The sequence below is a fragment of the Eubalaena glacialis genome, chromosome 3 (assembly GCF_028564815.1).
Source record: "Eubalaena glacialis isolate mEubGla1 chromosome 3, mEubGla1.1.hap2.+ XY, whole genome shotgun sequence".
Lineage (NCBI taxonomy): Eukaryota > Metazoa > Chordata > Mammalia > Artiodactyla > Balaenidae > Eubalaena > Eubalaena glacialis.
Genome location: NC_083718.1, coordinates 79,213,697 through 79,224,401, shown reverse-complemented (window position 1 = coordinate 79,224,401; position 10,705 = coordinate 79,213,697). Strand labels below are relative to the sequence as shown.

General features: G+C 52.1%; 1 protein-coding gene across 4 annotated transcripts in view; it reads left to right on the top strand.

Annotated features, from left to right (window-relative positions):
* Positions 1-6,842: 6,842 nt before the first annotated feature.
* KIRREL1 (kirre like nephrin family adhesion molecule 1) overlaps positions 6,843-10,705 on the top strand; it is a 96,906-nt gene continuing 93,043 nt past the window's right edge. For 2 of the 4 annotated variants that reach the window (XM_061183257.1, XM_061183256.1), the window contains exon 1: positions 6,981-7,300. In XM_061183257.1, the coding sequence (XP_061039240.1) occupies positions 7,249-7,300 (52 nt within the window). In that variant the 5' untranslated portion in view covers positions 6,981-7,248. Of the gene's footprint in view, positions 6,923-6,980; positions 7,301-10,705 lie in introns of those variants that run through there. The other 2 variants (XM_061183258.1, XM_061183260.1) reach the window with 2 other exon arrangements.

Sequence of the window (10,705 nt, the reverse complement as noted above, 5' to 3'; positions counted from 1 at the left end):
ACATTAAATCAACATTCTCCATCTGTCCAGTTAAGAAATGCCACCGAAACCAGCAGCCAGACCCTGCCTGGCAGCTACTGCTAGGCCTGTTCCCTGGCCCAGAGGTTGGGAAGCCAGTGGGAGCAGGGAGGACTACTCTGGCCTGAAGCGTGGCTGTCTCATGTAGGAATACTCACCATGTCATGTGCAGGGAGTAAGGAAATTGGTCCCTGACCCTGGCTCTCAGGAGGAATAGAAGCAGTTCTTAAACAGGGAGGGGTTTCCCTGGCGGTGCAGTGGTTAAGAATCCGCCTGCCAATGCAGGGGACACGGGTTTGAGCCCTGGTCCGGGCAGATCCCACGTGCTGCGGAGCAACTAAGCCCGCGCGCCACAACTACTGAGCCTGCGCTCTAGAGCCCGAGAGCCACAACTACTGAAGCCCGCGTGCCTAGAGCCCGTGCTCCACAACAAGAGAAGCCACCGCAGTGAGAAGCCCGTGCACCACAACCAAGAGTAGCCCCCGCTCACCGCAACTAGAGAAAAACCCACGTGCAGCAACAAAGACCCAATGCAGCCAAAAATAAAATAAATTTAAAAAAAAACAAAAAAAAAAAAACCAGGGAGCATTTATAGAACACCCCTATATATGTCCTGATGGAACCCCTCAGCAGGCATCTCTAGGGAACGGCCTCTGCCTCCTTAGCAGAAACAAACAGATGATGACAATACCATGGGGCTGTTAGAGCTAGAGGAAACTGAGGCCCAGAGAGGGGAGCTGTCTTATTTAAGGCCATATTTCAGACTTTGAAGATCCTAATTCTCAGTACTCAATTCTAGGAAACTTTCCTTGATGTCTCCAAGCTAGGTTCAGTAACTGGTGTTCTGCACTCTTAAAGAAATGGGCATGTTTCTATCTCTGTACTTCCCAACTCAGTTGTAGCTATCTGTCAATCTTTCCCACTAGACTGCAGCTCCAGGAGAACAAGGGGTGTGTTTTATTCGTCTTTGTTTCCTAAGTGCTTAGCCTAGTGCCTGGGCATAGAGTAAGATTTCAATACATGTTTGTGAGATGAAGAGATGGATGAATGGGTGAACAAGCTAATTAATTAATCTTAACCCAAACCCTTAGCAAGCCTCCATTGGGGTTATTAGGACTGGAGTGACATTTTTTTTTTTTTTGAGTGTTTTAAAAATTTTATTAGTTTTTAAGTTTAAATCATTTAAGACTATTAATTTTCCCTTTAAGCACAGCTTTGGCTATATCCTGTAAGTTTGTTTTTGTTTTTAATTGAAATATAGTTGATTTACAATATTGTGTTAGTTTCTTAGATTCTGGTGTACAGCAAAGTGATAAAGTTATACATATATATATACTCTTTTTCATATTCTTTTCCATTATGATTTATTACAGGATATTGAATATAGTTTCCTGTGCTGTACAGTAGGACCTTGTTGCTTATCCATTCTATATATAATAGTTTGTTTCTGCTAATCTCAAACTCCCAATCCTTCCCTTCTGGAGTGACATTGTTAAGGGTTGTGCTTTAAGGTAATGGCCCCCCTTATAATAAGGGTTAAGTAAGCCTAACTCTATATTTCCATTCATGTGAACCTTATTCAACTTCACCCTTAAACCTACTATGATGTTCAATAACCTTAATACAACTTCAGCCCATAATCTTAGCTGCCAGCTTGAATGCAAACATAAACCACAATTCTCACAGCCAGACCTGATACTAAATAGATCTAATGATGGGTGGTTTTAGGTCTTTGAAGAAGCACTAGGGAATGCTAAAGATCAGGAGACTGTGGACTTGGGAGTAGGATCCCAGGGAACTAAAACCAAGGGCCAAAGGAAGATGAGAGACTCTCTCTTTCTCCTTCGCATCCCCACCTTGTGCTCACTATGGTCTCTGATTTTCAGATACCTATGGGAGACCAGAGCTACATAATGATCAGAGCTGTTTGGACATAAGGGGTGCCTTTGCTGATAAAAGCACTTGGAATGGGCCTGGGGTGCAGGGGTGGGAAAGTAGGAGTTAGCAAGAATCCTGGCCTAAGAGGCAAGAGGCCTGCCTGGGTTCTGGTGCCAGTCTTACTCTGACTATGACTTACTTTGTGACAGATCATTTCACCATCTCAAGGGGGAATGGACCTCATGTTGTCTGAGGCTTCATCTAGTTCTGGAGCTTGATGTTTGAGTCATTAGTTGACGTTACTTTCCATTTTTTCCTAATTAAGTCTATTCCCCACTCTCCCCTCCTCCATACCCACTCCCCACATCCCTGCCCCTGTCCAGGACCCCTGAGTGCTGACTCTCTCCTCTCTTTCCCTGAGCTGATCTCCTCAACTGGGCTGCTCATTTGAAGCAGGAATCTTCCAATCCCTGTGAGCTGAGGCAATGAAATCCTCATTAAACCTAATAAGAGGTAACTGGTCCATTTAGCACAAATTGTCTCCCCATCTTGGGATGTGAAGCACTGAGAAAGAGGGGGATGAAATGGGTGGGAAGGAATGGACCACAGTGGCTCACAGGCAAGGCTGGTGCGTGGTAAACACACCCTGGGAGCCTGCCTTTGCCAAGGTCACTCTTTCTACTCCCCTGCCTCAGAGCAGCTTCAGCCTATCCAAACCTCTCCCCAGATATTTTGGACACTCATCCTCAGTAGACAGTCCCTTCTGGGGTCTGGCCTTTAGTCCTTCGCTTCAATAGCAGCACTGCTCCCTCAGATATCCTCTGACACCCAAGCCCCATCCAAGGAGCCTGATTCCTTGGTCCACCATCCTCCAAGGAACCTGCTGCTCTTCTTCCTGCCCCGACTCCCACCCCTCACGGTACAGATTTGAATCTCTCCCCATCGCCATTAAGAGAATCTGTCTCTACTCTGATCCTCATACATCTCAAAAGCTGGGCATCTTAAGGAAGAGGAGAACAAGAGAAAACAGACTGGTGTAGCAGCAGGAAAGCCCAAGGCCTGACATGTGGAAGGACTTATGCAGCCACCTGGGCCATACGACACAAAAGTGGAGGAGTAATGAGGACAAGCCCCGTTGCTGGGAGGACTTTAGAAGAAAGGGTGCCTCTCTCACTGCTCTGGGCTGCAGTCTCTGCAGCAGGGGGAGGGACACGGTGACCTCTGGCAGCTCCTCGCTCTCGGGGACTCAGGGTTTCCTTTATGGTCAGGATTATTTTCCAGGCTGAAAATCAGGATCTTGGCCCTTCCCTTTTGTGTCTCTAGTAAGCAGCAGGAACACAATCCTCCGCCCCCTCTAGGGGGAAAAAGGACAATTTATCGAATTGTTCTGCTGTTCTTAGCCCTCATTGAGACAAAGACTTCATTTCCATCTCTCAGGGTGGCTTCTCCTGCTGGTGGTCATAAATTGCCTTGCTGCTCATTCCCTGACCTCTTGATCTCTTTGCTTTTGTGCTCAGAAAATTATTAATATTTCTCTTAACTCCATATACAACCTTTGGCTGCTTCTCTCCTTCCTTCAGGGTGAAGTAGCCTCCTTAGAGATTACTCCCTCTACCTCCACGCCCCACACACTTCTCTCTGGGCAGGGCCCTGTGCATGGGGATGAGGACTAATCCAGCAGCCAGACCCGGCTAGCTTACTGGGTGCTCAGCACTGTTCTAAGAGCTGTATGGATATTGACCCATTTAATCCTCACAATCACCCCATAAAGTAAGTACTGTTATTATCTCTGTTTTCAGATGAAGAAATCAAGGATTAGAGAGGGGAGGTAAATAGGCTGCCCAAGGTCACACAGAAAGTAAGGGGCAGAACCTGGGTTAGGATCCCCTCGGGCTGGTTTCCGTGCTCACGTACCTTGCTTTCCACTAGTCTGCTGCTTCTCTGATGGGGAGAGGGTACCCAGCTTCTTCCTTGCCCTCGGGGAGCTCCAGACTGAGAGGACATGCATAGCTGTTGCCCCAAAGGACCCCCAAGTTTGATGGGGAGGCAGATATCCTGTCCTGGGGAGGTATGTCTAGTCTGATGGAAAAGACACAGACTTTGCTTCTGGGAGCATCCATCGGATACTGGGGACTCAGCCCCAGGCTGCCCCCAGTTTGATGAGAGTTATGTGATTAAACTCGAGTAGACTCAGTTAATCCAATTAGAATTGTGAACATTCATTTGAGAGAGATGAGAATGGAGGAAAGTTAAGAGAGCTTAATTGGGGTTCTCTCCAGAAGGAGGGGAGGGCAAAGCAGGATTGGCAATAAGCGGAACTGCTGGTAGAGGGAAGAGGGCACGGCAGGCACCTCATGGCGTGCGTCCTTGCTGAGGGTAATGCCTGGAAAGCAGGGGGTTTGCTTAGCTCAGTGATTCTCAACCCTGGCTGCCCATCAGAATTACCTGGGGAGGTGTTTTAAAATCCTGATGCTTGGGGCTTCACCCAAGAACAATTAATCTTCGGGAGTGAGGCCAAGGCACTGATGATTTTTAAATGCCCCTCAGGAGATCCTAATACACAGCTGGTATTGGGGACCCCTAGCTGGAGTTAGGGTCTTAAGCTCTGGCATCTGGGATGTTGACTGGCTTTTGTGGAGGGGATTCTGGAGAATTGTGTTTGCTATGAACAGAGCTGGTAGGAACTGGAGATTAAAGGCAGGGAGGGGGAAAGGGAAGTTAAGGGACCAAGAGAGGGAAGTGAGATTACTGCTTTGGCTGTTAAGGATCTGGAGAAATTTGGCTTCTCTGTTGCTAGGGTTTCTAGGTGAGATAAGAGGCCAAGGGGAAGGAAAAGCTTTGATAACCCAGTCCCTCCTCACACTGAGAATCACCATCAAACCTGAATAGCAGAAGCTGGAAGGTGGGCAAGAAGCACTCACTAAGCTAAGAATATTCTCTTCCCTCTCTCTGGACTTTTTCTTCTAAACATATTCCTACATCGTATCACCATGGGCCTCCTGTCCATGCAGAATGAAAAGGGGAAAAGGCTGTCTCCCTGATACTGCACGAACATCCCTACCTCAGGGCCCTTGTACTTGCTGTTTCCACCTACCTGATATATTCTCCCCTCAGATGCCCGAACATCTGAATCTCTCAGGTCCTTCAGGTTTCTGCTTAAATGTTACTTTAGCAGAGCAGCTTTCCCAGTAAGAGTAGCAATTTCTCCTTCCCTTCCACTCCCTATTCATTGTATCCTGCTTTATTTGTCTCTCATAGCATTTACTACAACCTGGTGTATTCTATGATTTTTCTACTGCCTCTTCCTGCTCTGCAGAATGGAACACTCTGAAGGAGGGACTTTGTTAAAAAAAAATTTTTTTTTCATTGTTATATCTCCAAGGCCTAGAATTTTGACTGGAACATAAGCAGACACTGAAGAAATATCTGTGGAATGCAAGATTAATAGATGAGTAAATGAAAAGCCCTTGTGTATCTGCATGTTGGTGTGTGGCTCTTTGTATGTACTTGTGATTATATTCCTATTTCTCTGGGTTTGGTATGCTCTTTATTTCTAAACTGTGTTTGCCTGTGCACATGTGTTTTTGAACATATGGAGGACTCTCTGGGTCTATGCATAGTGTGCTTCTGAATGTGAGTTTGTGTGTGTTTCTGCCTGTGTTTCTATGTCTTCTGTATGTGGATGTGTCTGGACCCTTCAGCCTGGTGTCAGGATCTGTGGAAGAAAGAGGTGTTGTAACTGCCTCGCACCAGCAGAGGGCACCAAAGAGCCATGTGCCTTTGCTCAGGGCCCGAAATCCAGAAATCTTGGCGGGTCGTTAGGGACTCCGGAGACTTAGGATCCGGGAGGAAAGAAGTGGAGACCTCTCTGGACCAATACAGTGCTGTAAAGTTGTGCAATTCCTGTGCAGTTTCTGATATTTCTCCTCAACTCATTCCCTAGAACCCAGAGGTCGAGGCACCCCCAACCCTGTGAGCAGAAGCATCCGGTTAGGGATTGGGAGAGAGGCTGGTTGTCAAGCTGGGCCCTTTAAGAAAGAGGAGAACCTCATCAATCTCCAGGAATTCCTTCCCCTCCCAGTACCCAGATCCCTCAGCCTCAAAGGATCTGAAACTCTGCTTGGAGATCCTCCTGTGGCTGCCCTCTCCTGGGCCTTTGGAAGCCCTCTAGTTGACTACTTTCTGGATGGGTAGATAGATGCCCAAGATGAACAAAGGAAGGCGTCAACTGCGCCTCTCCCCCACCGGCTGAGGACTCTGGTGTCACTATGTGCTGGGTGAGGGCCCCCCCCCCCACCCCCCCGGCAGGGGCCTCAGTCCGGTCCAGGAAGCAGCTGGAATTCTTCAGCTTTGGGTTTTGTAGGTGGGAAGAGAAGTGTATCCCTCCTCACCTCCAGCATTCATCAGTCAATTGAGAATTCCCAATTTGGGGGATGTAGGGGTTAGATTCTGGGTGTGGAATTAACAAGAAAAAAAAAAAAGGATTTTATCCTTTTTGATTCCATGAACAGCCACCTGCCCACCCCCTCCTCTCCCACACACGCTTACACACACCCAAACACACCCAAACACTCACACACCCTTCCCCACCAGTCATCCCCTGGGCTAAAGGCTTGTCCTCAGCCCATGCCCCGCCTCCCCAGTCTACTGCCTAGTTCCGTAGCCCGGGACCAGGGCTGTATATATACATGAGAGGGAGGTGCGGGGGGTAGGGGTCCAGCCGTCCCAGCTCCAGCGCCCGCTTCTGTCACGTTAGTCACCCCCTTTGCCCTCCACCGCTTTCTCTCTTGGCGCTCCGTCCATCTCAGTTCCAGCGAGGGGTGTGAGTGCGTGTGTGTGCGTGCGTACGTGTGCGCGCGCACTGGGGGGGCAGGGGGAGGGCTGTGGAGGGAGGCGCCGTCGGAGGGAGAGTAGACGTCAGGAGGAGGGACTGAGGAGGAAGAGAGAGGGAAGCAAGAGAAGGGGGGAGAAAGGGAGAGCAGAGATCGAAAGAGACCCAGAGAGATAAAGCTTGAGGCGAGAAATAGTAAAAGGCGGGGGCGGGGGGGGGGGAGGGGGGAGGAAGGAGGGGTGGAGAAGAGGGAAAGGGAGAGAGAGTGAGAGAGAGAGTGAGAGAGAGAGAGAGCGAGCGAGCGACGGGACCGGGAGGAAAGAGAAATAAAGAGAAGCGGAGGGAAGGGAAGTGAGTTTGTGCGCGTGAGTGAGTGTGCGTGTGTGCGTGTGAGTGTGCAGGGGCGGGCGCGGGCGGGCGGGGGGCGGGCTCCCGGGCTCCCCTCCTCCCCAGCCCGCTCCTCTCGCTCCCTCGCCAACTCCGGGCCCCAGCCGCGGGCGGGCGGACGGCGGGCGGACAGCATGCTGAGCCTCCTCGTTTGGATCCTCACTCTCTCCGATACTTTCTCCCAAGGTAAGAGGGGGGCCCCCCGCCCACCCCCACCCCCGGCAGCCCGGGGAACACTGGGGGGCTCGGCGGCCCGCGGCCGGTCCCCCCGGGGTCCGGACGCCACTAGGCGGGGGCTGGGTCCCGGCGCGGAGCCCTGGGGGAGGGGGCGCGGAGTAACGGGGGCTGGTGGCGAGGAGGAGTTTTCCGTTGATTTGCCCAAGTTGTTTTCTCCGGCTGCGCGGGAGACCGGTGAATCGGGGCCGCGAGGGCCGGGGGTCGGAGTGAGAAAGGGATCCGAACGCTCAAAGTCTTTTCCGGAGCATCTGGCAGCCCTACCTACCTCCACCCTCCGAGGCCGGGAGTCAGGACGCCCGGGTCCTGGCCGGGAGAAGGCTGGGAAGAGAGTGGGATTTCGGATTCGGGGGTGGGAGGGGCGCGGAAAGCCGGGGGCCCGGGCTCCGGAAGATGCAGCTAAGGGAATCCCCGTCCTCCTTCCAGCCCAGCCCCTCGGAGGGCTGAGTCTGAGCGGCGGCTCCAGACTGCCTGGGGCTGCCCCCTTCAAAGGAAGGGAGCGGTGCTTCGGGGCCTCTGGTGGGGATTTGAACCCCTGCCCGCGGAGGCTCCGGGTCGGGAGTGGAGTTCCAAAGGCAGCTTCGGGCCCGCTAGATATGGAAGGGGCCACTTGCGGGCGGGGCTCACACCCACGGGGGGGTCAGGAAAGTGTTGATGTCCGGGCTTATTTGGGACTGGAGGGGGAGAGGCTGGGAGATGAGGGAGAGGTTGAGAGAGAGATGAGGATATTAGTGTATCCGGAGGCTGGGCTGGGGGGCGGCGGGGGAACTGAAGAAACCAAGGGCCCAGATTTCAGCCCGGACTGGGGTCTGTGGGAGTGGATTCTTGTCTCCTGGGTCGGACTCTAAGGAAGATTTAATCCTGCAGAGCAAGCTTCCCCCCCCACCCCCAAAATGGAGCTGACACACAGATGTTGTCATACAAACACCAAAAACCAGCCATAGACACTGAGACAGACTGTTCACCTACTGAGACAGACATACCCGCGAGCATCCCCCACACGGAGACAGACACATATACACAAAGACACTGACACATCTGAGGAAGACAGATTCCTCCCCCGTATCGGCACATGCGTGCACGTTCATGCACCCAAACATAACAAAACTCACAGACACAGTACATGTATGAGGCGGGCATTTGCAAGGACACAACACGCGCGCACACACACACACACACTGAAACCCTTCCAGGGATACCAACCCTCCAGCTTGAACAAAGAAACTTGAACAGATATTCATATAGGCAGACACTTATGGAGATGTACAGACAACAAAATGGAGGAGGTGGTCTCCTTTTTTTTGGGGGAGGGTGGGAATCTGGGAAGGGGGAAGTTAGCTTGGACAGAGCACCCTCAGGCATTGCCCCGCTCTCAGTTCCCTTCCGGCCCGGTGGGTGTGTGTTTAGGGGTGGGGTGTTATGCTGGACCCCTCCCCTCCAATCCCGGCCAGGCGCCTCCCTGGCTCCGAAGCCAAAGCCTGGCTGAGTTGCTGGGGGCGGGTCTGTCGATCCATCATTCCCCATAGGGCATCCATGCCCCCCTGCCCCCTCCCCACACACTTAGGATTTGGGAAGGGTGCACATCCATGGTGTGAGAAGTGGTGCTGGGGGAAAGGAGGCCTGGCCCTGGGGTTGGCAGGCCAAGCCAGCCACTTGGCAGAAAGTTGGGAAGATGACTTAAGTTCTGACTTTGTTCAGCCGGACTGCTAGAGAAGGGGGAGATGGGGGAGGGCCCACGGTGATGGAGGAGGGGTCAGCTGGGTCTGTACTGATATGCGTTGGGCGCAAGCTTCTGTCTGACCCTTTCCCCGCAGCCCTCATGTGTCAGCAACGTGGATACAAACGAGCTTCAAGGAACAAAAGCTGCAGTTAGCAAACAGGAGAGGCATGTGGATTGAATCGGGACAGAAACGGTCCGAGGGAAGTGTGTTGTGTGCCTTTCTCCCTTTGGAAAGGGGGTGAGGGGTGAGGGGTTAGCTGAGCTCCCATCGCCCATCCTCCAGCGGGGGTGAAAGCAAGACCTGATGAAAGTGTGCAAAAGTATTTGGGATGGGGGGAGGGGTTACCAAAGGGAAATAAAAGGGAGAGGATAGAACGGAGGGGAGAGGAAGTCACTCCTGAGTGTTCCTGGGAAGCTGAGCAAGGACTGGGGAGGAGGCAGGGCAGGAAGGAGTGGGGATCTGGGGCTCTTCAGGGTGGGGGGAGGCGGCAGGACCTCTCTCCTCAGCCTCCATCCTTAGAAAGAAAGAGTTGTAGGCAGGGACTGGGGTAGTGGTAGGGGAAACCAAGGCGGGGATCGCCAGGGGCTTGAGGGAGGGTGGTGGGGAGGTGGGGAGAAGGTGGGAGGAGAAGGCAGTTGAAATGAGGGGAGTGGAGAGGAGAGGGGAAGGGGACGTTCAGCCTAGGCAGAGAAATAAAAATCACGTTTTAAAGAATTTCAATGGGCTTCATCAATCTTCATTTTTCACTAAATAATTTTCTGTATCTTATCTAAATGAAAACCATTATCCTTCCCCCTGTTTCCATCGTGCGCTGGCTCCTCAGACTGATTGCGCCGAAAATTGAAATATTTATTCATTTTCTGGGAGATTTTCTCGCTCCCCAGTCTCAGGGAGGAGAAATTGAAAAAGAAAGATTATAGCTAATCAGAGCAATGTGGGATGACAGGCTGGCCCAGGGTGGGAGCTGCCCAGGGGAGGGTGGAGGTGAAGGTAGGGGGAAAATCTGTCCCTTCAGCCCCCAGAGTCCCCCGGGCATCCCTGCCATTGCTTTGCAGGGCGGTGAGGAGTGAAGGGAAGAGGGCCTCCTAAATTCCCAGTATTCAGCTGCCGAGTACAGCTACATCCTGACAGAGAACAAGAGTCTGGAAAGAAGAGTAGCTGGAAATGGACTCTCTCCTCCCTGTGCCACAACCCCCCCCTCCCCCACAAGATGTCCCACCCTTCTAGCCCAAAGCAGGATCTTGAGGTTGGGGAAGAGAGGCAGGGGGCGACATGGCAGAAATCAGGATACCAGGTCCCTCTCCTTGACCTTCTTTTTTTTTTTTTTTTTAATAAATTTATTTATTTTATTTATTTATTTTTGGCTGCGTTGGGTCTTCATTGCTGCGTGCGGGCTTTCTCTAATTGCGGCGAGCGGAGGCTACTCTTGGTTGCGGTGCGCGGGCTTCTCTTTGTGGTGGCTTCTCTTGTTGCGGAGCACGGGCTCTAGGTGCGCGGGCTTCAGCAGTTGTGGCACGCGGGCTCAGCAGTTGCGGCTCGCAGGCTCCAGAGCGCAGGCTCAGTAGTTGTTGCGCACGGGCTTAGTTGCTCCGCGGCATGTGGGATCTTCCTCGACCAGGGCTCGAACCCGTGTCCC